The following is a 24,137-nucleotide window of genomic DNA, read 5'->3' on the forward strand; positions in this document are numbered from 1 at the left end:
CCAAGAGCAAGCTGTGTGGTGGCGGACGAGTCAGAGAGCGTCGAGGACCGCGCAGGGCGGCGACCACGTACGGGTGTCGTGGAACCCCTAAGCGTGGGAGTATATAAACGGCGCAAGCAAACAAAGCCCGCAAAGTGTTGTGCCCAGCGCATCGCACTTGCCCTCAGCGCACCGTCGTTCAAATCCGCCAATCCGTTTCTTGTTCCCTCCCGCCACTCGCCAGCCATGGGTCTCTCCGTCTCCCGCCTTCTCTCCGGCCTCTTTGGCAAGAAGGAAATGCGTAAGTGCCCGCCGTTCTGCGCGTCGACTGTACTCATTTTCGTATCCAGGTATATTGATGGTCTGCACGCTCGCGCCCTTCCTCCCCGCATATTCTCACCCTCAGGCGTCCTAGGTTGGTCTCGACGCAGCTGGTAAAACCACCATCCTGTACAAGCTCAAGCTTGGTGAAATCGTCACGACCATCCCCACAATCGGTGCGTGCATAGCCCGCCTTGCGCGTTCCGGCGCGTGAGCTCACATGCCGCGTAGGCTTCAACGTTGAGACGGTCGAGTACAAGAACATCTCGTTCACCGTGTGGGATGTCGGAGGCCAGGACAAGATTCGTCCGCTCTGGAGGCACTGTGCGTCACCCGCGCATACCCGACCGCGCCTTGGCTTATGACCCGCCCTATCCCAGACTTCCAGAACACGCAGGGCATTATCTTCGTTGTTGACTCCAACGATCGCGAGCGTGTCTCCGAGGCCCGGGAAGAGCTGCAAAGAATGCTTAACGAGGACGAGCTGCGCGACGCCCTCCTTCTCGTGTTCGCGAACAAGCAGGATCTGCCCAATGCGATGAACGCGGCGGAGATCACTGACAAGCTGGGTCTGCACGGGCTGCGCCAGCGGACGTGGTACATCCAGGTATGCAGACCGCGTGTTCGCTGCTCGGTCGGCTGACGAATCCCGCCCCACAGGCTGCCTGCGCCACGTCTGGTGACGGTCTTTACGAGGGTCTGGAGTGGCTAAGCACCAACATGAAGCGCCGGGGGGTATAGACACTGGTCGGATTCCGCTGTTGCACGTGTCATGATTCTCCACGATACATACGAAAACCGTCCCAGCTTCCACCTGTCCACCTCGTACACTCGCCTTATCATAACGGTCTTATAACTGCCCTCCTTCCTCTTTCGGAGTTCTATATTTTTTCACGATTTCTGTTACGCATTGTGTTTGCCTAGCGCTCCGCACTTCCTTTGTACATGCGAAGGCATGGGTCGACCAATGCCAGTGCTTTTTGCCTTATAGAGCGGTACGCGCAGTTGTCAGACTAGAGGATGGCGGTACTAATATAATACAAGCTGGGGTTGTGCATTATACCTCTCCGGGGAAAAGGCGGCCAACTGCCTCTGCTTCCTTACGTCTACGCTCGCCTAGCTCGCGCTCCGGATTGGCCCGCTGTTGGGCGCCGTACCTGGCAAGCTTCTCCAAAAGGGCTTGCAGGCGCTTGTGCTTGACCATGCTGTACGCAGCTCTGCGATTCGCAGGTACGAGATACTCTTGAACAGTATTGTTCAGAGCAATGCCGCAGGTCTGGAAGGTCGGATGAGACCGTCTGCAGCAGCACCGAAGAAAAGAGCTTACCGCCCGCAGCTCGGCAAAGACAGCCACCAGATGCCCGCGGCCGATACGCTTCAGCTCGTCCTCGAGGAAGTCGACGTCTAGCAAGATGTTCGATATGGCATTCTCGTTCATCATAGGGATGCTGTTTCCAGTGAGGAAGTCCTACGGTTGATATTAGCGCGTTATCACCACCACTCTCCGCGCGGACTCACCATCAAGCAGTCCGAAATGTAGATGACCGCGCCTCTGTACGCCTCGTCCTTGTACGTCTCCTTCACCTGCAGCGAGTCCACGACGGTCGTGAGCCAGTTGATCAGCTCGTAGAGGTACATGCTGGGGGCCGACTCGCGCGCGGGCGGTGTCCAGTCGTACTCGGAAAGCTCGAAGAAGTCATCGAGCTTGGAGGTGGTGAGGGTGTTCAGGCGGGTGAGGGCGCGGGTGATTGTCGATTCAAAGGCGGTCGAGGCGTTGAGGGAGATCGCGCCGCCGCGGTTGGCAGAGCTGGTGGAAGACATCAGCAAGTTGGGACAGTGAAACCAGCGAGTTGGTTAAGTGCCATCAGCATGGCCGTTGGGGTGACGTGGAAAGAGGCAGTGTGTTGTATGCTATGTGCTCACCGTAGCTTAGTCAAGGATTTCTCGAGCTCGATGCAGGCGCCTTGGAAATACTCGAGGTTCGTGATGATCTGGGCGATCTGGGAGAATGTGGAGGTGCCGGCGAGGCGCTGGGCGACGGGCTCGCTGATGTGGTCCTTCAGGAGGCTATCGAGTGACTGGGACATGATGTTATAAGAGATGGGGCCGGGCTGAGCTCTAAGCTCACCTTGCTCAGAAGGTCGTCGATGTTTCGGTGGTGGTCGGACACGCCTTCCACGAAGGTGTAGAATTTCTGGATGAAGCCGCGGATCTGTTACAGTGCATGAGCACAAGCTGTACTTGCAGCGGGGCACGAGAGCTCACGTCCTGACAAGACAGGTAGAAGGTCTGCGACCATGGCAGAATCTGCGGGAGCGGCGCCCTGGTGAATGTGAATTTGCCGTTCAACAGAAGAGTGGCGTCAATCCTCACCTGCGAATATCGTATTTCTCCTGCTCCGTGACCAAGATGACTTCCAAGACACCGTCAACTTCGTTGTCGTTCTCCACCTGCATGGGCAAGTGGTCATCTTGCGAGACAATCTGCGAGCAGGTGAGCATGCAATCGACTTTACACCACAATAAGAACATACAGTCTCGAAGCGCTTGCTAAAGTGCGACTCCAGCAACTTCGCGTACTTCTCGAACAGCACCATGATGAATGAGTTCAGCGGCTGCGTGCTATAGTACGGCGCCTCCACGGTCATGATGAACCCAAGCAAGCACTCCTTCACTTTCAAGAACACATCCGGGTCGGTTTCGGTAGTTAAGGAGGCCTCTATTCCAGCGATGAGACGTGCGATGAGCAAGTCCCATAGTTCAACGACATCGCGTTCGGAGCGGAAGTTGTTCGTTGTTTGCAAGACGTTGGTTTCGACGATGAAGAAGCCGGAGATTTCCTGGGTATATTCGGAGAGGGACGCGAGGGGAAGGGGAGAGGGCAGGATGAGGTCGGATTGGGCCTGCAGGGTGTTGTTATATCTAGCGCGCAAGCTCGTCTATAGACGAAGCGTACCTTGCGATCGGCCTGGTATGATTTCTGCAGCTCTTCCAGAGAGTCGAGCGTGGTATAGATGTGTATGCATTCGTACAGCGGGCGAAAGTCGATGCGGAGCTGGGGGTTGTCCAGCACGTTGACTTGGCAGCGTTAACAGCAACCTACGACCGTGACAACTCGTACTCACATTCTGTCTTCTCATAGGTGACCATCTCCACCGCGCTGCCGACCTTGCTCATGCGCAGAAGCGGGTCCTTCTCTCGCCGGCTGCGCCACTTGCGTATCCGCATGTCCATACCTTCGAGAGCCAGAGCGCCAACCTGCGCGCTCACGTTACGAATTTCAAGCAACCATTGCTTCATAGAAGCGGTAACGGCATCCTTAATCTGTCGTCGGAGGGAGGGAAGGGAAGATAGAAGGTGCTCGAAGAAGGGTGTATGCGAGAGGGACGTAGGCGGCATGCTCTCGATGTCTTCCAATGACTGCAAACTCATCGTCATTATCACTAGCTAGAACAAGCACTAGGTAGCTTGGACGGACCCTAAGGGCACCCCAGTATTTCCCGTCTTTGATCATGTCCCCGACGCGGTTGACGACATCGAGCACGCGAAGGCAAGCCTGCAGTGTGTCGATCGCCTCGTCAAGGTTGCTCGCGGTCTTCTTCGTCTGCAGCAGCGCGCGCTTCTTGTCGACAAGGCCCTTCCCGAGCTGGCTGACACTGCCTTCGAGCTGCAGGATGTTCTGCTTCATCTTCTCCGTGTACGACTTCACGGTGAAGAGCGTGGAGACGGAGTGGATGAAGTCCTGGTAATTGTCCGCGCATATCTTCTCGATCTCGGCATCCTTGGCGTCGACGAGGCCCTTGACGGTGCGGAGGAAGGTCTCCTGCTGGCGGCTGGCGTGCACCTGCTTGATGATGGGCCCGAGTTGCTCGAGGTTCTCGGACGACGAGGACTGGTCGAGCAGATGTATCTGCTGCAGCTGCTGGTCGATCTGTTCCTGCGTAAATTGCGGTCGTCGTCGGGGAGGCATGATGAAGGTGGTGGTAAAGAGTGAACTTCGTTCGGCGACGGTTGGCGCGTCTATTCCGCTCAGTACGGCCCGAGTCGGCACAGCCACACCAGCGCTTTTTCCCTTCCGCGGTCATCATGCTCGCGTCCACCCGCCCGGCACTCGCGCGCCCACCACTCCCGACCGCCTTCGCGCGCAGTGTCTCCTCCTCACCCTATGGCCGCACCCACGTATGGAAGCGCGGACGGTCTGCCGAGCTCCCGGCCCCCGTCGTGCCCAAGTTCCCGCAGCGCGTGATCCGCGCGGACGGCAGCTCCTTCACGCACTTTACGACGTCGCCGCGGTCGTTCATTCGTCTGGCGCGCGACGTGACGAACAACCCGGTGTGGAACACGTCGATGTGGCTGGGAGAGTCAGGCGGGATTGATGATGAGAACGCGGTTACTGGTCGTTTGGGACGGTTCAGCAGGAGGTTCCGGGACGATGGGATCGACCGGAATACGTGGATGGAGCAGTTTGAGGGTGCACCTCCGGCTGCGCAAGCAGGTGAGCCTGCACCGGAGGTCAAGGACGCGAAGAAGGACGATGGCAAGCGGAAGAAGTAGCCGCCCATTGCTCGACCTTCGTAAACAGTGCGTTTCTTCCCTTCGTGACATTCGTATTGATACTAAATAGTCATCCATTTATCTCAGGCCTCAACACATCACGCGGCAGTGTTCGCCCCACCCCCCTCGACGCCCCACGGCGCCTTCAGCGCCCTGCGTAGACTTGCAACAATATATGCCCATAATCCGCCGACAAACGCCCATCATCCTGTGGCATCGTAATTGCATGGGCCCGCAGCTTTCTACCCTATATAGGAGGAATATCATGCAGTAGACCACCCTTCACCACCATGACAGATATGCAGAGTTCACCGGCAACGTGCAGTCTCAAGACCAGTCTTAAGCTCTACAGTTGCAACTGTTGTGCATTACCGCCGCGCAGAACTGTGCCTCTGCAACCTCCCTCCGCATCCATTCCTTGGACGATGGCGCTTAGCAGGCAAGGGACGGAGGGTGACCTATATCCTGAATCCTTTAGTCCAGCAGTTCGAGCCTTCCTATCGAGTACATGATGCTCGCTGCCTGTTCCTGATGGCGGAGGCCTACCGCTCAGAGGCCATAGGCCTTCAGAGGCATATTGTAATGCAGTGATCTGAGGCGAGGTTGCCAACGCAAGAGTCGAACACGAATAACCGTGGGAGTCCATGTAAATGCGGGGAAGACAACCACGTGCGCCTCCTACCCCGCACCTTCAGTTCCTCCCGCCCACCATGTTGGCTGCTGCTGCACCTCTCCGCCTCACCGCACGCACTCGGACTGTCGCCAGACATACCTCATCTCGTGCGCTCCAGCTCAAGCGAACATGGGGCGCAACCCAGCAGGAACGATTCAGAACGTTGGGCGTGATGCAGAACTCATCGCTGGCGGCCTCCAGGCAGGCCTACATCGAACCACTCACCACGCACGAGGGTATCTCTTGCATCAATCTGAACCGACCGCAGGCGAAGAATGCTATATCAACGACTTTGCTGCATGTGAGAAGTGCGGAATATACCGATGTCCCTCTAAGTGAGCTCGATTGCGTCAGGAACTACGCCAATGCTTGGAAGAGCTTCGGTTCGACAATAGGTAGGTCCTTCACTGTGAGGATCGCCTATTGAGATGGGAAAGAGCTCACCGACCCCATTCCGCTCAGTGTGCGCACCGTCATCCTGCGTTCCTCCACCGTCGGCTCTTTCTGTGCCGGTGCGGACCTTGCAGAGCGTCGGACAATGTCCCAAGCTCAGGTCAACAAATTCCTCGCGGACCTACGAGATGCTTTGGGGTGTCTAGAGAACCTGCCCATGCCGGTTCTCGCTGCCATTGATGGTCCGGCGCTCGGTGGTGGCCTCGAGATGGCACTGGCGTGCGACTTGAGGGTGGCAGGTGAGTGAAAAAAGAGCGTGAAGGGTACTGGAAGGACGAGGGTACTGATTGTCGAATAGGACGCGATGTGACTAAGATTGGTTTGCCCGAGACTGGGCTGGGTATCATACCTGGTGCAGGGGGCACGCAGCGAGCGACGCGATTGCTGGGCGTGGCGAAAGCGAAGGACTTGATCTTCACCGCACGCGTACTGAGCGCGTCCGAAGCATTAGAATATGGTAAGATCGAATTACATCTTCCAACTCCCTCACCACTGAACAACTTTCAGGCGTCGTGGACTACATCTCCGATTCGGGGTCAACAGGCTTCGACCGCGCGCTGCAGCTCGCGGAGAAGATCGCGTCAAATGGTGCGTGCGAGTGGAGAGCTGCCTCAACCTTCGCCCTGCTCACAGTCAGCAGCTCCTCTGGCCCTTCGTGCGGCTAAACAGACGATATCGAGGGCTGTCGATCTGCCGCTGGAATCAGGTATGCATTCTTCTGAGCACGCGCGTCATGCCGCGGTGTTGGAGTTCCTGCTGACTATCCGACTTCACTATAGGACTTGACTTCGAGCGAGCATGTTACGAGGGTCTGCTTCACAGCAAAGACCGTCTGGAGGCTCTAGCAGCGTTCAAGGAGAAGCGGAAGCCGGTGTTTAAGGGGGAGTAAGTACAACTTCAACGAGTTGTTTGTGAGTATGGCAGCAATGAAGTTCAACTTGATCACGGGATCCCGAGACGCGCGCCGATCATGACATCAGGGCTGCTAACCGCGCCGGGAAGAACAATGGCAGAGCCACTTCGCTTGTTTCTCGTCGTCATCCGCTTATCATCGCTTTCATCATCGTAACATGCCTTCTAAGCTTCCTCGGGGATGTCTTATAAGGGCGGGATAGCCGTGAAGAGTCTGTTAATCTTTTCTTTTGCCCCCATCACATCGAAATTATCATGCAAGCAGCTGCGAACGCTATCCAGGACGTGCGTGTGATCCCAATGGACATGGTATGAACATGCTAATCGTGTTCTATAGCATATGGGTCCGATTGAGACCGAGGTCAAGCCGGAGTACAAGCATGATCCTACGGGCAAGACGATGAAGGCGCTTGCCTGGTTCGGGACGAACGACCTTCGCCTGATTGACGCGCCCGTTCCCGATATCACTCAGGACGACGACGTGATCCTGAAGGTTACTGGGACGACTGTCTGTGGCTCGGATAATCACCTGAAGAACGGCGAGATCGTGACCCTGCAGAAGGGCGATATCCTTGGCCATGAGGTGCGTGTCATCCATCACGGTATATGCGCTCAAGCTAAATGATATCGCGTAGTTCATGGGCAAAGTCTGGAAGGTCGGACCCAAGGTCACGAAGTTCAAGGAGGGCGATCGTGTCGTCGCTGCGTTCCAGATTCCCTGTGGTCACTGCGAGTACTGTCAGAAGAAGCTCTCGTCCTTCTGTGACAATACGAACAACTCATCGTCAGTTGCCTTCTTCCTCCGTCCGTCTCTATACCTAATTGTCTATAGACTAATGAATGCTATGTATGGCCAGCGCGACGCAGGCTTCTTTGGATATTCGCACTTCACTGGCGGCTTCCCGGGCGGACAAGCAGAATACGTCCGCGTACCACGCGCCGAGGTCGCCTTGCTACCCATACCGGACGACGTACCAGACGAGCAAGCCCTCTACCTATCCGACATCCTCCCTACAAGCTACCACGCCGTGTACGACACAGGCGTCGAACCTGGCGATGTCGTCGGCGTCTGGGGCATGGGACCCATCGGTCTCTGTGTCGCTAAATGGGCACTCTTGAAGGGCGCGAAGCGCGTCATCGGCATTGACAAGGTCGCCGACCGCCTCGCCTTCGCAGAGTCCAGGCTCGGCATCGAGACGGTCAACTTCACCGAGTACAAGGACGTCCCGAAGCGCATCTACGAGCTCGTCCCGCGCGGGCTGGACGTTGCCATCGACTGCGGGACGTTCCACGAGCCGAAGACGCTGCTGCACAAGGTGCAGAAGACGCTCATGTTGGAGACGGATGTGCCGGAGATCGTAAACGAGATGATCGTGTCGGTAAGGAAGATGGGGAGGTGTGGGGTAATTGCGGCGTACTCGGGCTATGCGAACGGGTTCGCCATCGGTGCGCTCATGGAGAAGGGCATTCGCTTTATCGGCAATGGGCAAGCGCCTGTGCTCCGGTACTGGGAGACGATCTTGAATGACTACATTCGAACGGGCAAGTTTGACACCTCGTTGTGAGTGCCCCTCGTCGTCAACGAAGGGCAGTTGTCTAACCTTCCAACAGCGTCGTCACCCACCGGATTCCCCTCGACGACATCGTCCCCTTTTACGACATCTTCAACAACCGGCAGGCCGACGTCGAGAAGGTCTTCATCGAGACACAGTTCTCTAGCCCGCCGAGCAAGGGCTTCCCGGCCACGACGCGGGTGAAGGACTGGGTACTATAGGAAGAGATCGACGAATGGAGAAAGTTGAATGTGTATCAACCACCTGTACTATATTTTCGATGTAGTTTCTAGCCTACACACTGCATACGTTTCGTGCCCATAAGCCGCGCCCATGAACGGCGATGTGATGATGGAAAGCAAAGGGACAAAGCCATGTAATCACAAATGCTATTGTTCCCTTCTCATACGCCACCATGTCGCGACGGCGACCCGGCGACCCCATGGATCAGAGCATGGAGGAGCAGCTGGATATCTCGAAATTCACTGTACGGGCAATCATCGTCCTCACTTGATCGCTACCGACGTCGCGCAGGGAAAGTTCGACGTCACAGAGTTCGTGGGCTCAGTCTCCGAGAAGCTCATCGCGCAGTCGAAGGAGAACTCTGGACGTACGTGGTTGGCTCGTACGGGAGATCCGAAGTGTTACTGAGAGACTACCCAGCCTTCGACCCCAAACCCTTCATCCGGTCCTTCGAAGCGGCTGTAGACCAGCTCATCTCGATCCGCAAGGATGTGCAGGCAAAGACGGAGCAGATGGAGAAGAGTGTGCGCGTCTCGGAGCGGGAGTACTCGAAGAAGATGGACGGCCTGAATCGCGGGTTCGAGGTGCGTTGCCAGCTATGCTGCTTCATACTTTACTGACGCGAGACCCATGCAGACAGTCGGCAACTCCTTCTCCGGCATGGAGAGCCGCATGAACGAAGTCAGCAGTAATGCTATCCGGATTGGTGCGTCCTGCCCTAGAGTTCCCACACAACTCCCACTGACCAGCCCAGGCGAGCAGCTGGAGACCGTGCACATCGAGCGCCAGCGCGCGCAGGCCGCCTACGACCTCATCGATTTCTACAACCAGTTCACGCGCGGGGACACCACACGGCTCGACGCCATGCGCAAGGAGGGAAGACAAGGCCGCAGGCAGGTCGCCGTTCTGCTCCGCCGCCTGAGCACCGTGGCGAAGGAGGTGGACCTGCCGACGGCGGACAAGACGCGGGAGAACATCGAGAAGTACTGCGAGAAGTTCGAGAAGGAGATGCTGAACTTGTTCGATCGGTGCTATAGGAAGGGGGATCCGAAAATGATGCATGTCAGTGGTGTGTCCTCGGCTGGCAGGATGCGAATTGACATGATGGTACAGCATTGCGCGCAGACATTGCTGGAGTTCAATGGCGGCTCCTCTTGCGTACAGGTCTACGTCAACCAGCATGACTTCTTCATCAACAACGTACGAGAGTGGAAAGACGCGGAAGACACCCATCTGTATGCCCCTCTATGCACCTAGTGTCATCGTCTCATATGCTGTATGCAGATGGGAGACCGTCTCAGACCCTGACGAAAGTCCGCCAAAGACGGAGAAAGGATTAGGGGAGCTCTTCCATGAGATCCGTTCGACAGTAGATACGGAATCGCAGATCGTGAAGGCCGTCTTCCCCAATCCACCTGTCGTCATGCAGGTCTTCCTGCAGCGTATTTTCGCGCAATCCGTACGTAGGACCTAGCATCCCGAGCAACTGTCTCTCAACTTCACGCAGATCCAACAACACATGGAGCAACTCCTTCATCGCGCCACCGCCCTCTCTGACCTCGCCTATCTTCGCGTCTTGCAGCTCGTGCATTTACAAGCCTCAACCCTCGTCGAGGACCTCAAAACCTACGAGTTACCAAACGTTGCCCCGCGCACACCCCTCGAGTCTGGAGAATTCCGCCGCTCCCTCCCCGCATCCTCCATCACAACTGGCACCTCCACCTCCATGGTCGGCATGCTAGAGACTGCCATGGAAGAGCTTTTCGTCCCCTACACGGAAGGCCAGCGCTACCTCGAGCGCGAAAGTCGCAGTCTCGGTGCGCTGTACTCCGGCCTACTCGCCGACTTCACGCGGTACCACGAGAAGACGCAGAAAGGGAAGCCCACGATGTTCGACCGTATGGTGAACCAGCTGAGCGCCGCGGCGCAGAACTCGGGTGGTGCGACGGCGACTTCTGCGCAAACTGCCGCGGCGGCGCTGATGCGGTTCGGTGGGATACAGAAGGAGCAAGACAAGTCGGGCGAGGAGCCGGTGAAGGAGGAGGATGGCGAGCTGAAGGTCGACATCGCGGAGAAGATGCTGAAGTGGCATGCGGAGGCTATCGGCCGCTGCGTTGAGTTAAGTCCGCCGAATGATGTGGCGAAGAACACGTTTGCGCTGCTGCGAGTACTCGCGGAGGCCATTGGTAACGCGTACATCGAGGCTGCCATCGAGACGTACGTATACATCCCTCGCCTGCCCAGATTTTTTTTTGTTGACGACGAGTGTTGCAGTGCGCAGAACCGTCTTGATACAGCAGACACGAAGGCAGAGCCGAGTCTCCAGCCCTTAAGCATCCTTCGCCAGGTCGCATTGATTTGCCATTTATGGCAACAATATGTCAATACTGCACTCCTCCCCCTCGCAAGCTCGTCTGTCACTACAAGGCGAGAGATGGTCATGTTCAACAACCAGACTATCAGCCGATTAGAAGGTGGCGCAAACAATCTGCTACAGAAGGTCACCGAGTGTAAGCCCTTCTCATCTACCTTCCCTTCTGTGCGCCACTAACAGTTCCTCAGCGGTGATCAACTGGCTGTCCCAACAGCTGCGCAAGCAGAACAAGAACGACTTCAAGCCGCGCAATGATGACATCTCATTTGCACGAGTCAACACGGAGCCGTGTGTCGCCTGCTGTGATATGCTAGAGAAGGTCAGAAATGCGGCCAAGCAACATCTGAGTGGGAAGAACCTCGAGGTCTTCCTTACTGAGGTCGGCGTGGCCTTCCATGGGTGAGTTCAATGGGCTCTGTCCTCGCCGGCGCTCTGACACTACGCAGCCTCCTCCTCGACCATATGCGCAAATTCCCGGTGAGCGCCACTGGCGCACTCATGCTCACCAAGTATGTCTCTGGGCCGCCGCCTCAGCGAGGTGTTTGTTGATAGATTTGCTTCCCTTACAGGGATATCAAGTCGTATCAGGACGCTATCGCAGGCTTCGGTATTCCCGCGCTCTTCGAACGTTTCGAATTCCTGCGGCAGCTAGGCAACATCTACCTCATTCCGCCCGAGACGCTCAAATCCTACATCACTGAGAACTACCTCGGACGGGTGGATGCGGAGCTGCTCAAGCCATATCTTGCTCTACGCTCAGACTGGGGCTCCGTCGAGAAGGGCTTCGCGGCAACGCCGGGGCTGGACGGTGCGGCACCGGAGGCCGAGGAGAGCCGTAGTCGGTTCGGGAGGCTAAGTGTTATGATGAAGGAGCTAGAGGGCCTGAAGCTGACGGAGGGAATCAACATGCCGGCGATGCCTGCTATGCCGAGCAGTCTGACGGGGAACTTCACACTGAACTCGCTTAGTGCATTTAGGTGAACATGAGTAGGTATCCTGCATTGCATCACATCTTGGACACTCGTTCAGTGTACGACCCATTGCGTGCAAGATCCCCCGCAATGCTTGAGACTGCCAGTAGTATTCCGTTCTCGATTGGTGTAAGACGTGCAATATGGTCAGCGCATAACTTCCGACATACAGAACGCCTGCAAAATTTCGGTCCTGGTGCGCGTCTCTACCCAGGTCATGTACGCTGCTGCAATGCTCATATTCAACCCTGCAGTCAGCGGCACGGTTCCTTGGCATGGACTTTCTCTGCGGATGAGCGCCGTCGGTTTAGAGGCGTCTTGACTGCTGACAGTCTCTAAAGCCTACCGCGAAGGTCCTAACATCGACACAGGTCGCTGGTCATATGCGCCGCGCTGATTGGTCGGACTTCCACGGTGCTCACATTCGGAGATCGACCGTGTACTATTTGACCAGGCCTTCATGACTGTCCCAGCCGTATTTTCACAGGCGACGATCACAAGCGTCCATCCGTTCTACTTACCGCAGCCGTGGCCAAGGGTCGTCTTCCCATGTTGCGTCGCGACTCCCAGCCGACTCGGAAGAGTTCCGCAGCTGATATACCTCGCCCTTTGTCGCTTACAGCGGGTTGCACCGGCCATACCGATTGTGTCCAAGCCTTGTGCAGCGGCGATCCCTCATAAGTGAACTCTGGCGCTCAGAACCTTCCGAAACCCAGGAACTGCGTCCGTGAACTTTGTCAAAAGTCCTCAGTCCTCGATATCGATTACGTGCATCGCATCGACCCGCACGCCCGGACGTGAGTGTATAAAACCCAGCCCCATCGTCGAAGGATCGCTGGTCTTCTTTCCGGGCATGTTCGCGACTGTCTTGCTGGCTCTCTCTACTGCTATCCTCGCGCGTGCCATTTGGTCCATCATCACGCGCTTCTTTTTGCAAAGTTCTTTGGATAAGATTCCAGGCCCGGCGCCGCAATCTCTCTTCTCGGGCAAGTGCTTCTTTCAGTATGAGTGGTGGCGTTGATCTGACCTTCGTACAGGAAATTTCCTGCAATTGTTCCACGAGGATGCGTGGGCCTTTCATGACGAGCTTGCGGACAGATGCACGTCGCTCTCGATTGCTGAATCAATGTTATATCTGACTGCGCATGTCCCCAGATGGTAACATCGTTCGAACCACTGGACTTCTAGGGGTGACGAAGAGCGTTCTCTGCCACTGCCTGAAGATGCTGACCAGACTCGCAGGAGAAACTGCTTTACGTGGCTGATCCGAAGGCGCTTCACCATGTCCTTCTCAAGGTGATTGTGGACGTCGAAGCTGGTTCCGAGGCTTACATTGACTCAATGACGACCTATAGGATCAGGAAATCTGGGAAGAGCATCCCCAGTTCCTTTCGTGCGTCGGCCAGATGCGATGAAGTGGTGTTCAAGCTGATGCTACCAGTGACAATTACTTGTTCTTTGGCGAAGGCCTTCTGGCTACGATTGGTGAGCCTACGTCGTCCTGTCCATGTCATTCTCTCTTCAATTCCCCCAAGGTGCCCGGCACAAGAAGCAGCGCAAGCTTATGAACCCCGTGTTTTCGACCGCGCATATGCGTAACATGAGTGCGTATACCGCTACCTACATGTGCGCGATGGCTAAATCATAAGTGATCTCTTGTAGTCCCTATTTTCCAGGAGACTGTTGGTCGTGTAAGTCTCCGCCATCCCGCTTGACTGCCGTATCTTGACGCATGAGCAGCTTCGCACGACCCTCGAGGATCTCACCAAGAATGGCCCACAAGAAGTCGACATGTTGCACTGGATGGGTCGCACCGCAATGGAGCTCATCGGCCGCAGCGGTCTCGGTTTCTCATTCGATTCTCTCGCGGTCGATGACCCCGGACATCCTGCTGCCGCCTGCTTCAAAGAGATTCTGTACGTCCTTACCATCCCTAGCGAAAGTACCGACTGACCACATTCTTCCTCTAGACCGTCCGCCTCCAAAGGCTCCATGATGTTCTTGCGCGCCTATCTCCTCCCCCACGTATCCAAGCTTGGCCCCGCCTGGATCCGCCGCGCCATCGTAGACCTCATTCCCTCACGCGACTTGCACAGCGTGCGGGACAAGATTGATACGATTTGGGCCACGTCGCAGGAGATCTATGCGCAGAAGAAGGCGGCGCTGTCGTCTGGGGATGAGGCGGTGAAGCGGCAGATTGGGCTGGGGAAGGATATTCTGAGTTTGCTGAGTACGCTTGCCCGTCGTGTCGAGGCGTGTGTCAGGTGCTCACCCATTCAACAGTTCGCGCGAATCTGAAGACGGAAGATCCGCTGGACGAGACGGAGCTCCTCGGGCAGATGTCGTATGTGGCTATCGGTTCTGCGCTGCCATGGCATACTGACGGCATTTTCCCAGAACTCTTATATTCGCAGCCACGGATACGACTTCTTCTGCCCTGTCGCGCATTTTCTACCTTCTCGCTCAGCATCCAGGAGTCCAGGACCGCATCCGCCAGGAGATCCGGACAGTGAATGAGGCTGCCGGCGGTGTGATGGCCTACGACGATTATGAGGCGCTCACTTACATGGATACTGTCATTCGGGAGACCCTTCGGCTGTTAGTCAGTTCCCTCCAATAATCGTCGACGTGCTGACCTTCCATGCAGCTATCCGCCTGTCACCCTGCTCATGCGCAAGTGTGTAGTCCCTATATACGTGGACACTTTCGGTTACTCACCAAACCTCAGAGCCAACAAGGACGTGATCCTCCCCTTCGGTAAGCCCATCTTAGGCACCGACGGCCGCGAGCTCTCCGAGGTCCTCGTCCCCGCCGGCTCCTCCCTCATAGTCTCCATCAACAACGCGAACCGGAGCAAAGAGCTGTGGGGCGCGGATGCGCTGGAGTGGAAGCCCGAAAGGTGGCTGGCGCCGTTGCCCGAGTCGATTATGAGTGCGCATATGCCTGGTGAGTGTTGTCAAGGAAGGAGCTCGGGGCGGTGAAGGCTGATGGCTCTGAAGGCATATATAGCAACCTTCTCACCTTCCTGGGCGGCGGGCGCGCCTGTATCGGCTTCAAGTTCTCGCAGCTGGAGATGAGTACGTGAAAAGCCTTTTCGTCGCTGTCGTCATTTAACGTATCTCGAAACAGAGGTCGCCCTCGCTGAGATCCTCGACGCATTCCAGCTCGCGCCTAGCCCGAAGGCGGTCAAGTGGCGCATGGGGAACATCAGCACCGCATGCGTTGAGGGCGAACCGGACTTGTCGCAGCTTCCGGTGGTGCTGTCCAGGGCGGACTGAGCTTCTAGCTACCTGTATCACAGAACTCAAGCATCGCAGTGCTAGAGCATCACAGTACTGATGCTTGATGTCCGGCGATCATCATCTCTACCTCGACGTACTTTCATAGCGCGACCCTGACCATTGTCGGCGCCAGTGTGTTGACCATTATTTGCGCCAGTGGACCACAACGATTCGATCACGTGAACTTATTCCCGCTTGCTGTGCAAGTTGCAACCAACCTCTCCAACACCCTCCGCTCTAAATCCTGTCGATCCGTCATAGTATTGCTTGACTGGAACTATGCATGCCCAACAGGACGAGCAATATACTACTACTGACTACTGGGTACGTATACGCTACTTATAAGGGAATTGGGAAAGTGGGTGAGACGAGGCTGCCAGTGCGTGTTCGGTGTCGACCTGACGGCGGCGCCTCGTCTCCCCGATCAGAAGGGAAGGGTGTGTCGTACATGGGGTGAAGGAGAAAAGGCAAAGGCCATGATTGTACATAGAAAGGGAAAGTGGTGGGTCGTGGCGAGTCGTAAATAATGGATAGCGAGGGGAGGGACGTAGGGTGTAGTGGTGGGGATTGGATTCATTCGGGAACTGAATAGTGGAGGAGGGGAACTAAATAATGGAGGAGATGGACATGACAGAGCAGATAGCGAGACATAGATATGCGAGCGGAGAGAGCGTGACTTCATGGTGAGGAGCGTAGGCTCTCTGACCGCGGGGGAGCGTAGGTCCCTGCTCGCGAGGGATGCGGATGGCTTGATTGCGCGGTCTCACAGGAACACGCCCTCACAGTCATCGTCTTCCTCCATGGCGTCCACCTCGTCCTCCAACATCCGACGCCGCTCCTTCCTTTGCGCGGGCGAAGGACGAACGTCGCGCGCAGGTGAAGCGCGGACTTCTCGGGCGAGTCCCGAGCACGCCTTGGGCGTGAGCGATCCCTCGCGGCGCTTGCCTTTCTCCCGCGCAGGCAGAGACGGACTCTTCGTCATCGCAGGCAGAGTCGGACCCTTCGCCCGCGCGGGCGAGCCTAGCGTGCTAGGCGAGGACGACCTGAGCATGCTAGGCATCGACGACGCGCGATCCGGCACATTCAGCACGCTCTTTTTGCCCTCGGGGGAGAACAGGAGGGCGGTGAGCTCTGGGATGGGGTCCGTCGATGATCGTTTGAGACTCGCCGTCGCCGAATCCTTGGCGCTCGCCCTGCGCGGGGCGGGCACGTTTTCCTTCTCCGCCGACTGGGTGCGGGTGTTCGCTATCTCCGTTGGCTCACCACGGGCATGCGCTGAGGCCGCCTCACCAGTATCCACCGACGCCTGGCTACCCTCCTGCTCATCGACGACAACATCGAAATCGTCCAGATGGATCTGGAAGCCAGGGTAGTGGATCGAGGTGGCATGGATGGGCGGAGGCGGGACGCGGGGAATGTGACGGATGGGGACAGGGTGTTGGTGGAGGGGAGCAGGATGGAGGGACGCGTGCTGAGGATGGAAAGACGCGGGGTTGGGATGGAGTGAAGCAGGATCGCGATCGAGAGAAGGACCACGCGATGTAAAGAGGTCGGGAGACGGTCCCGGCGACGCGAAGTAGTCCGTCATCTCGCAATCGTCTGGAGACGAGGCGCGGGCCGACTTCGACCCCAGCAGCTTCATCTTCGGAGACGGCGCAAGTCGCGCGCAGGATGCCTTTGGCGTGCGCATGCCCGAGCGGCTGGCCGATAGTGCAGAGATGCTTCGTCCTTCCTCATCCTCCTCGCACGCCGCCGAGAAGTCGAGCTTCTTCGCAGGACTGTCGGGCCCTATCAGCGCGTCCGCGAACTTGGCGGTGGCGGCTGTGTACAGGTTGCGATACGCGGACGAAATGGGCGATTTCGCGGACGAGAAGGGCGACTTCGCAGACGAGAAGGGCGACTTCGCCGCCGCAGACGAAGACGGCGACTTCATCTTCTGTGGCGAGATGATGCCCTCCACCTCCATGATGCGGCGCTTGGCGGGGCTGTACATGCTGACGTCTCCGGGCGAGTGCGGACGCTTGTTCGGGCGCGACGATGGGCTAGCACCAAAGATGTTGGTCTTGATCGGCCTTGGCTGTGGCGCGACGAACAGGTCGAGGGGCATCTCGCGGAGGGGAGCGCGCCTTGACGCGGAGGGTTGAGAGACGGACATGTCGGGATACGCGATGCAGAGTGCGTGCTCTTGCTGGCCGGTGTCTTGAGGCAGCTGGTAGTCGAGGAAGAGGGGTGGCGCACGCGCGTCGCGATTTGTAGCTAGTCGAACAATGGGAGGACCAAATTGCGCAGCGTGCCCAACGGATACCCCTGATGACTTCCTTCTGATCGATTCTGAGCGAGGGGTGAGGGGGTGTGGCAGGGGATTTCAACATGGTTCACGCACCTCTTCCTTTGTCCTATGGCTTCGAACAGTCGCAGGAAGTATTCGTGAGTTCACTGAGAAATAGTTGTGGGAATCTGTGCGCGGATATCAGGGCTGACAAAGAGCTGGCCCTTATGCGCGTGGTGGTTGAAGGAAAAGAATGCAAAGCGCGGTATGTTGGACCCCAGAACACCGCTGTCACATGTGACCGGACGCGTTCGTGACGGCGATCGTTGATAGGTGCGTGTGATATGTGATGTGCTCTGGCACTTTGCATTGTTCCCCGAAAGATCACCCCCGCACCTGTCGTCGTCTGTCGGACTTGTGGCGGCCGCCCAACCTGAGCATACCTTTTTTTCAGTCTTCCGTCTGTAATGTTACAATGATTGACTAGCCAAGGCATGAAAAAAACCGCTTAATTCGGGTACATTTGGGAAGGGACGAGGGCGCCTGGGTTTTTGATAGAATATGCGATGAGGGACCAGGTTCAATTACAGTCACTACAGTACAACAAGATAGCAAGGAGCAGTAGATACGTATGCTACTTTTCGAGACAACACAGCTGGAATATACTATTGTGGCAACGGCATGACCACATCGAAGACACCTGTGCCGATCCGGTTCGGCTTGCCCATTACGACGTTTCCTGACGGACTGGATAGGTCGTCGTAGTCACCGTACAGCGTCGCGTCTGACAAAAACGCAGCAGTGGTCTCGTAGGACGCCTTGAGCAGAGGCGAGGAGTTTGTTGAGATACCCTTGCGGTTGAAGGGCTTGTAGCCGCCATCGAAGGTCTGAAAATGGTACGTGAGCCACTCTGTCCTTTTCTTCCATAGAAAACACGTACCATGTAGTCGGCGATGAGCTCCAGATGCCGGCGGTCCACCTGAATGTTGTACGCGCCGAAGACACCACCCATCTCGCGCAAGATCGCCGCCCGCGCCATCTCGACACCGTACGTCTTGAGGATCGCGTAGATATCGTTCGAGTACATGTCGTCCTCGTCGATGATGCTCTCCTCCAGGTCCGCGGTGAAGTCCCAGACACCGGGCAGGTTGGAGCCATTCGTCGTGAGCTGCAAGCACGGTGAAAAGATGAAAAGTGATGTTTCGAAGCGAGCTTACCTTGATCTCGGGTTCGGCCTTGTTCTTGCTATCGTCCTTGACGGCGAAGCAGTCCGTGATACCCTTGATCTCGCGCACGACGGTCGCCTTACATGTTCGCTCGACAATGCCGACGAACAACAGCTTGGGCATATCCGAGGAGAACTGTCGGTACCGATCAGCACGGACGATGTTATTCTGACACATCCCCCACTCACCTCAATTTGGAACGTACAGTGCGACTCGGTAAAGTCAAAGTCGACGGCCTGCACCAGGTTCTTCTTGAAGACATTCCGGACCTTGTCGACCTGCTTCGCTATGCCCCGCTTCTTCGCGCCCTTGACCTCCTTCTGCACTTTCTCCTCCTCATCGTCAGACGCGAACGCGGCTTCGAGCTCCTCCTCGCCTATCTCGCCCTGTACCTCGTCCTCATCTTCCTCATCCTCGTCATCCTCGTACGTCGCCATCTGCTTGCGCTGGCGTTGCCGCTTCTCCTCATCCGCATCGCCGTCACCGTCCTCGCTCTCCTCATCGTCGTCCCGTCTCCTCGGCGCAGAAGCAGCAGCCTCGCCATCCTCATCATCCGGCGACTCTTGTCCCTCCGTCTCCCTCGGCTTCATCCCCTTCCCCAGCTCCTGGATCTGCGCGCGCAGATCCGCATCCAGCTTCTTCAGCTCCGCCTGCAGTTCCTTCTTCAGCGTCAGCGGGAAGCGCGTCGCAAACGCGGCCAGGATCTCCGCCGGTTCCACATCGTACTCCGCGGCGTACTCGGCGCGCGGGAAAAAAGCGAGATCGACGGCGAAGCGCGTGCGCCGCGCGTCGCCCTCGACGACGAGGCGCTCCTTGACGGTGACGGTGTCGACGATTTGGGAGAGCGTGAGGCGCGAGGCGCGCTTGCAGAACAGGGCGATGTCCTCGGCGGAGACGCCCTTGCGGACCTTCATGGTCATAGAGGGCGTCTTGGGTTTTTGCGAGGCAGTCATGACGATTTCGCGCAGGCGGGGGATACCGAGGGTGACGTTGGCGGCACCGTGGCCTGCGGGGGGTCAGCCTTCGCACTAAAACCTGGAAGGGCATGAGAAGTGCGTACCGGCGAAATGGAAAGTGTTCAGCGTCATCTGCGTGGACGGCTCCCCGACACTATCGCAAAATCAGCACAAAGCAAGCGTGAACGAGGTGAAACGAGCGCACCCCTGCGACGCAAGTAGTCCGACGGCTTCGCCCGGTTCGACCAGGCTGCGCATATACTTAATGTTCATGAGCGTCTTGAAGTTGTTCACCTTCACCAGCGCCTTCTTCCGCTTGATTGGGTCCTCCTCGCCCTTCAGCAATAGTAGCTTGCTCGGGTTCTTCTTCGCGTACTCGCCCACCGCCGTCGCAAACTGCTCCGACGTCGCGCCAAGGTACTTCGCGGGATTGTACACCGAAAGCACGGGGTCGAACTGGTTGCGCGGCGGTGGCGTGTTGCCCTCCCTCACCAACGACTTCTTAAGCACCTTCTTCATATACGACGCCGCGAGCTTGCTGTCCGTGACCGTGCTGACCTCCGAGGGGCGCAGCCGGTTGACGAACGAGACCTCGTTCTGCGCGATGAAGTCGAACTGGTACAGGTGCTTCTGCTTCGTCACGTCCAGCCCGTCGCCGCCGTAGTTGAACTGGTAGACGCTGGAGTCGCTCCCGCGCACGGTGTTGTCGTAGTGCACGCGGATGCCCTCGAGGTGCTTGATGAGACAGCGCTGGAGGTAGCCGGAGCGCGAGGTCTTGACGGCGGTGTCGATGAGACCTTCGCGACCGGCCATGCAGTGGAAGTAGAACTCCTGGGGCTTGATTCCGGTCAAGAAGCGGCTGGCGACGTAGCCACCGGCGATGGCTTTCGTCTCGAAGGCTTTGAAGGAGGGCAGCGTCTTGCCAGATACCATCACCGGAACACGGCGACCTTCGAGCTCCTGCTGCCCAAGACCACAGGAGATCTGGCGAACGTTGACAGCCGAGCCCTTCGCACCGGACTGCGTCATGGCCTGCATGTGGTTGTGCGGGAATTTGCGGTACAGACCGTCAGGCAAGCAGGCGTCGGAGATCTTCGATGTGAGCGAGGAGAGGCGGGTCTTGACCGTCACATCCAGTCCAGCCATCTTGTTGTCGTCGCGCAAAACCTCGCCGAGGAGGGAACGCAGGACGGTCGGAACCTCCTCCTTGGCCACGCCCTTGAGCGAGGGGAAATTCTCGATGGCAGCCTCCGTGCCAAGCTCCTTGTTCTTCGCGAGGATGTCGCGGCGCGTCGCGTCACCGTTTGGAGTGAGGATGAGATCGTCCATGCGACACGTGAAGGCGCGATGCTGCAAGAACTTAGTGAAGAGGCGGGAGAGGATGCCAAGAAGGCGGCCAGCGACATCGGCACCATAGAGCTCATATACAGAGTGCACGATACCGTATTCGGAGGCACCAAAGGCAGCCTTATCGAGGACACCGCACAAGAGCTCGCCGTCCATGAAGATGACCTTATCCTCCTTGGATGCGTTGCCCCAGAGCTTTCCGGGAACCTTCGTCTTGGCGTTGAGCGTGATGCCGTCGAACTCAGTAGGGGTGACGTTCTTGAGGACAGTGGAGATCTAGCGATACATGAGCAATTGTATCACCCATACGCTCTGGGCACAGCTCACGATCTGCTTTCCCGTCCACAAGGGCCTCGGCTTCCAGATGGTCGGCGGCAATGTGACGATTCTTGAGGTTGCGACCGTCTGGTCCTCCGGTCGTAACGCACCGTATAGTAGCTGGAAGTACTCTTCGCGCTCGAAGAAGGCATCTTGACAAGTCATCCAGACACCGGCTACGACGTGATCTTGGATGAGGCCACGCAAAGGGTTGCCGGATGTGGGTACCAAGTACTGGTTGTCGGTGTTGGCGATGAAGGTAGCCTCGGCGCGAGCGATCTCGTTCTCTTGGAGGCAATTAGAGTGAGAAGTTGGAAGAACAACCTTACTACTTACGAGGGAAATGAATGTTCATCTCTGAGAAGACGGGTCAGCACATGCCCAAATGCATAGCAGGCGAAACACCTACCATCACCGTCGAAGTCAGCGTTGTACGAGTTACAGTTTGCGTAGTGCATGCGAATGGTCTTCTCGCCCTGCAGCACCTTCGCTCGATGTGTCATCATACTCGGTTTATGCAAGGTGGGTTGACGATTCAGAATGAGCATGTCGCCGTCCTGCAAGTGTCGGTACACTTTCTTGTTGATTGCGGGTGTTCTTGTCGACAGTCCATGTCGGTTGTGCGTGTCGCCTTGCGGGGTCATAAGCTGATTGGCGAGCGCGGTACGCTGCTCGACAGTAAGCTTGTCCAAAGACTGTTTGTGACCATCTTCGTGCTCGATGATCGCCGCGCCGGGGTGATTGCGAGGTCCGTTGATGACGAGTTGGCGAAGAGCGTTCACGTTGTGGTGCGTAACAGGCTCCGGGAAGGTGAGCTTGCGCGCGAAGACGGGTGGTATACCGATCTCGTTTGGCTCAATGTTGGCGTCGGGCGAAATGACGGAGCGAGCGGCGTAGTTGACGCGCTTACCCTATTCCGGGATTAGTGAAGCTCTAGTATTGTCGGTGTGTAGGCACTCACCATCATGTGCTTACGGAACAGACCTTCCTTCCGCTCGAGGCCCTGCTTCACACCAGGAGGGGGCAGCTTCCCTTGTCGCATCGGCGCCGGGTTCTTGCTGCTGTCCATGAAACTGTTCACATCCACCTGCAACTGCACCAACGCCTCTAACAGCATCCCCATCACCCTCCTCCTCTCCGTGTCATTGAACTCCGCCCCCTTCTCCGACGCTTGCCGCAAGTTCACATTCAGGTCGCGCAGCCGGTAGCACGTATTGAGCACCTTTGCCAACAGCTCATTCTGCGGGTGTTCAAACAACGTGTCGTTCATTTTCGCAGGCGGGCGGAAACGCGTAGGGGCGACGGAGATGACCTCAAGGAAGAACATGTCCGCGGAGGCGATGGGGGTCGAGGGGGCGCACGCGCCGTGTCGGCCGTAGATGAGTGCGCACATCACGGGCTCCTTGCGGAAGAGCCGGCGCAGATGCGCGCGGCACTCCTCGGGAGCCATGACGCGCTCATTGCGCCCACGCTTTGTCTTGACCTTCCCGTTCGCGGCGCGGGGAAGGGCGTTGGCGTCTGTCGTAGCGCCTGGCGTGAGATCGTCGGCCTCGCCTTCGTCGGTTTCGTCGTCCTCGTCCTCGACGTCGGAAGGGGGACCGGTAGCGTTCTCCTGAGCTGCTGCTGCTTGCGCGCTCAGTCGCTCGAGAGCCAGGACGTCCGGCCGTCTCCGCGTGAGCTGCGCCTTCTGCTTTATTGACAGATCGTATTCGATAATCTTGGTCGAGCCCTCCTTTCGGAAGGTATACGCGGGGCTGTAGAGCATCAGTCATCACCTCATCTACATAACAAGCATACGCACCAGCCACATGCCTCGTTCTGACACCTGTTCAAGCTCGTAGCCTTAAGGAAGTCATGGATCACGTCCTTCCGTGTCTGGTATACAAGGCCATCCTTGTAGTTGTCGCGTTTGCTAGTCGATGCGCGCCGTATTTGCAGAGCAACATACAAGTTCAAACGCATCATGAACTGCTCAGGCGTCTCGTCCACCGACTTCGTCTGAGCAGGCACGTCGACATCCATGGCGTCCTTATCCCTACTCCGACGTGACACGCGTATGTGGATATCGTCGACACCCTGCGCCGCGTCCAACAGTCCCCTCTCCAGCAATTTGAGCTTCGCCATGTACTTCCACAACTGCGGGAGTGTGAGGGAAGCGATGAGCTATCGGCGCACGTCTACGCACCACCGTTCTTGACATCTTGAACTGGTGACAGAAGAGACACGTCCCTCGCAGCAGGTTCAGCATGTTCGACATGAAGAGGGGGTGGAAGACTGGTGCGGGGAGCTCGATGTGCCCAAAGTGCCCGGGACAGGTGAAGTAGCTCAGGCGGCATGTCGCGCAGCTGCGAACGCGTCAGGCAAGGTCCCCTTCCAGCGGCTCGTATGCTCACATATCGTTCCGCTCACTGGGTCCGAGGGCGGGATCGTAGAGACCGCCATTGTTAGGTCGGTTGAGATCGTCGAGGAGGACAGGGTTCACGATCTGCTTGACGGATATGCGCTTGACGTCGTCGGTAGTGAGGAAGGAGAAGGAGATACCGGTGACGGTGGAGGGAATGGAGTGGGAGATGTTCATGGCGGCGACGGCGCGCCTCCTCGCGCGACTTCAAAGTTTTGGTCAACGCTCTCGAGGAACACAAATCAATGATCATCTCGATCACCCTCCAATTGACCAAAACAGGAAGCTTTTGTTCTTCGTGACGCCG

At 57.2% G+C, this 24,137-nt stretch overlaps 9 protein-coding genes across 9 annotated transcripts; 6 read left to right on the top strand and 3 right to left on the bottom strand.

The window, feature by feature from the left end:
- Nucleotides 1-141: 141 nt before the first annotated feature.
- On the top strand, nt 142-1,287 carry SCHCODRAFT_02623093 (ADP-ribosylation facter). Its single transcript, XM_003036689.2, has 6 exons — nt 142-280; nt 330-340; nt 395-476; nt 532-624; nt 681-907; nt 961-1,287. The coding sequence occupies exons 1-6, from the start codon at nt 226-228 to the stop codon at nt 1,039-1,041; spliced, it is 549 nt and encodes a 182-aa protein (XP_003036735.1). The 5' UTR covers nt 142-225; the 3' UTR covers nt 1,042-1,287.
- Nucleotides 1,171-4,365, bottom strand: SCHCODRAFT_02263827 (exocyst complex subunit Sec15-like protein). The gene is made up of 10 exons (XM_050342227.1): nt 3,778-4,365; nt 3,425-3,719; nt 3,256-3,377; nt 2,834-3,202; nt 2,674-2,783; nt 2,566-2,623; nt 2,429-2,512; nt 2,224-2,378; nt 1,819-2,107; nt 1,171-1,768 (listed from the first exon to the last, which is right to left on the bottom strand). The coding sequence occupies exons 1-10, from the start codon at nt 4,267-4,269 to the stop codon at nt 1,358-1,360; spliced, it is 2,385 nt and encodes a 794-aa protein (XP_050200616.1). The 5' UTR covers nt 4,270-4,365; the 3' UTR covers nt 1,171-1,357.
- Nucleotides 4,366-4,376: 11 nt separating this feature from the next.
- SCHCODRAFT_02623099 (uncharacterized protein) lies at nt 4,377-5,253 on the top strand. The gene is made up of 2 exons (XM_003036690.2): nt 4,377-4,880; nt 4,941-5,253. Exon 1 carries the CDS (start codon nt 4,386-4,388, stop codon nt 4,851-4,853), a length of 468 nt encoding a protein of 155 aa, XP_003036736.2. The 5' UTR covers nt 4,377-4,385; the 3' UTR covers nt 4,854-4,880; nt 4,941-5,253.
- A 288-nt stretch (nt 5,254-5,541) lies between these two features.
- SCHCODRAFT_02623103 (ClpP/crotonase) lies at nt 5,542-6,929 on the top strand. The gene is made up of 7 exons (XM_003036691.2): nt 5,542-5,827; nt 5,881-5,921; nt 5,989-6,218; nt 6,278-6,436; nt 6,487-6,567; nt 6,620-6,685; nt 6,759-6,929. Exons 1-7 carry the CDS (start codon nt 5,564-5,566, stop codon nt 6,866-6,868), a joined length of 951 nt encoding a protein of 316 aa, XP_003036737.2. The 5' UTR covers nt 5,542-5,563; the 3' UTR covers nt 6,869-6,929.
- Nucleotides 6,930-7,146: 217 nt separating this feature from the next.
- SCHCODRAFT_02499736 (GroES-like protein) lies at nt 7,147-8,665 on the top strand (the record flags this gene model as incomplete). The annotated part of the gene is made up of 5 exons (XM_003036692.1): nt 7,147-7,176; nt 7,229-7,474; nt 7,527-7,675; nt 7,724-8,452; nt 8,503-8,665. The coding sequence occupies 5 exons, from the start codon at nt 7,147-7,149 to the stop codon at nt 8,663-8,665; spliced, it is 1,317 nt and encodes a 438-aa protein (XP_003036738.1).
- Nucleotides 8,666-8,838: 173 nt separating this feature from the next.
- On the top strand, nt 8,839-12,393 carry SCHCODRAFT_02623108 (exocyst complex component Sec10). The gene is made up of 13 exons (XM_003036693.2): nt 8,839-8,931; nt 8,979-9,054; nt 9,108-9,271; nt 9,324-9,393; nt 9,442-9,749; nt 9,801-9,922; nt 9,972-10,146; nt 10,195-10,904; nt 10,962-11,197; nt 11,250-11,460; nt 11,508-11,570; nt 11,631-12,233; nt 12,291-12,393. The coding sequence occupies exons 1-12, from the start codon at nt 8,860-8,862 to the stop codon at nt 12,040-12,042; spliced, it is 2,619 nt and encodes an 872-aa protein (XP_003036739.2). The 5' UTR covers nt 8,839-8,859; the 3' UTR covers nt 12,043-12,233; nt 12,291-12,393.
- Nucleotides 12,394-12,880: 487 nt separating this feature from the next.
- Nucleotides 12,881-15,531, top strand: SCHCODRAFT_02623115 (cytochrome P450). Its single transcript, XM_003036694.3, has 16 exons — nt 12,881-13,018; nt 13,070-13,132; nt 13,188-13,222; nt 13,275-13,328; nt 13,388-13,425; nt 13,474-13,517; nt 13,568-13,636; nt 13,695-13,723; nt 13,773-13,948; nt 14,003-14,262; nt 14,316-14,376; nt 14,430-14,630; nt 14,680-14,709; nt 14,761-14,978; nt 15,032-15,109; nt 15,162-15,531. Exons 1-16 carry the CDS (start codon nt 12,886-12,888, stop codon nt 15,308-15,310), a joined length of 1,638 nt encoding a protein of 545 aa, XP_003036740.2. The 5' UTR covers nt 12,881-12,885; the 3' UTR covers nt 15,311-15,531.
- A 392-nt stretch (nt 15,532-15,923) lies between these two features.
- Nucleotides 15,924-17,806, bottom strand: SCHCODRAFT_01224680 (uncharacterized protein). The gene is made up of 2 exons (XM_050341281.1): nt 17,697-17,806; nt 15,924-17,644 (listed from the first exon to the last, which is right to left on the bottom strand). The coding sequence occupies exon 2, from the start codon at nt 17,466-17,468 to the stop codon at nt 16,077-16,079; it is 1,392 nt and encodes a 463-aa protein (XP_050200617.1). The 5' UTR covers nt 17,469-17,644; nt 17,697-17,806; the 3' UTR covers nt 15,924-16,076.
- A 266-nt stretch (nt 17,807-18,072) lies between these two features.
- Nucleotides 18,073-24,061, bottom strand: SCHCODRAFT_02623118 (beta and beta-prime subunits of DNA dependent RNA-polymerase). The gene is made up of 13 exons (XM_003038049.2): nt 23,823-24,061; nt 23,615-23,774; nt 23,231-23,565; nt 22,391-23,183; nt 21,839-22,340; nt 21,766-21,786; nt 21,439-21,716; nt 19,970-21,387; nt 19,869-19,918; nt 18,997-19,814; nt 18,800-18,943; nt 18,523-18,750; nt 18,073-18,469 (listed from the first exon to the last, which is right to left on the bottom strand). Exons 1-13 carry the CDS (start codon nt 24,005-24,007, stop codon nt 18,248-18,250), a joined length of 5,154 nt encoding a protein of 1,717 aa, XP_003038095.1. The 5' UTR covers nt 24,008-24,061; the 3' UTR covers nt 18,073-18,247.
- Between the last annotated feature and the right edge of the window lie 76 nt (nt 24,062-24,137).

This window comes from Schizophyllum commune (assembly GCF_000143185.2).
Source record: "Schizophyllum commune H4-8 unplaced genomic scaffold SCHCOscaffold_5, whole genome shotgun sequence".
Classification (NCBI taxonomy): domain Eukaryota; kingdom Fungi; phylum Basidiomycota; class Agaricomycetes; order Agaricales; family Schizophyllaceae; genus Schizophyllum; species Schizophyllum commune.

Coding starts and splice junctions, on each gene's coding strand:
- SCHCODRAFT_02623093 (XM_003036689.2), top strand. CDS start 226: ATGGGTCTCTCCGTCTCCCGCCTTCTCTCCGGCCTCTTTGGCAAGAAG. Junction 477..531: donor CACGACCATCCCCACAATCG/GTGCGTGCATAG, acceptor CATGCCGCGTAG/GCTTCAACGTTGAGACGGTC. Junction 908..960: donor AGCGGACGTGGTACATCCAG/GTATGCAGACCG, acceptor CCCGCCCCACAG/GCTGCCTGCGCCACGTCTGG.
- SCHCODRAFT_02263827 (XM_050342227.1), bottom strand. CDS start 4,269: ATGCCTCCCCGACGACGACCGCAATTTACGCAGGAACAGATCGACCAG. Junction 2,624..2,673: donor GAGAAATACGATATTCGCAG/GTGAGGATTGAC, acceptor CACATTCACCAG/GGCGCCGCTCCCGCAGATTC. Junction 2,108..2,223: donor AAATCCTTGACTAAGCTACG/GTGAGCACATAG, acceptor GTCTTCCACCAG/CTCTGCCAACCGCGGCGGCG.
- SCHCODRAFT_02623099 (XM_003036690.2), top strand. CDS start 4,386: ATGCTCGCGTCCACCCGCCCGGCACTCGCGCGCCCACCACTCCCGACC.
- SCHCODRAFT_02623103 (XM_003036691.2), top strand. CDS start 5,564: ATGTTGGCTGCTGCTGCACCTCTCCGCCTCACCGCACGCACTCGGACT. Junction 5,922..5,988: donor GAGCTTCGGTTCGACAATAG/GTAGGTCCTTCA, acceptor CATTCCGCTCAG/TGTGCGCACCGTCATCCTGC. Junction 6,219..6,277: donor GTGCGACTTGAGGGTGGCAG/GTGAGTGAAAAA, acceptor ATTGTCGAATAG/GACGCGATGTGACTAAGATT.
- SCHCODRAFT_02623108 (XM_003036693.2), top strand. CDS start 8,860: ATGTCGCGACGGCGACCCGGCGACCCCATGGATCAGAGCATGGAGGAG. Junction 9,394..9,441: donor CAGTAATGCTATCCGGATTG/GTGCGTCCTGCC, acceptor TGACCAGCCCAG/GCGAGCAGCTGGAGACCGTG. Junction 10,147..10,194: donor AGCGTATTTTCGCGCAATCC/GTACGTAGGACC, acceptor AACTTCACGCAG/ATCCAACAACACATGGAGCA.
- SCHCODRAFT_02623115 (XM_003036694.3), top strand. CDS start 12,886: ATGTTCGCGACTGTCTTGCTGGCTCTCTCTACTGCTATCCTCGCGCGT. Junction 13,426..13,473: donor GAGCATCCCCAGTTCCTTTC/GTGCGTCGGCCA, acceptor TGATGCTACCAG/TGACAATTACTTGTTCTTTG. Junction 13,518..13,567: donor AGGCCTTCTGGCTACGATTG/GTGAGCCTACGT, acceptor AATTCCCCCAAG/GTGCCCGGCACAAGAAGCAG.
- SCHCODRAFT_01224680 (XM_050341281.1), bottom strand. CDS start 17,468: ATGTCCGTCTCTCAACCCTCCGCGTCAAGGCGCGCTCCCCTCCGCGAG.
- SCHCODRAFT_02623118 (XM_003038049.2), bottom strand. CDS start 24,007: ATGAACATCTCCCACTCCATTCCCTCCACCGTCACCGGTATCTCCTTC. Junction 23,775..23,822: donor CCCAGTGAGCGGAACGATAT/GTGAGCATACGA, acceptor ACGCGTTCGCAG/CTGCGCGACATGCCGCCTGA. Junction 18,470..18,522: donor AGCTCATCGCCGACTACATG/GTACGTGTTTTC, acceptor TACCATTTTCAG/ACCTTCGATGGCGGCTACAA.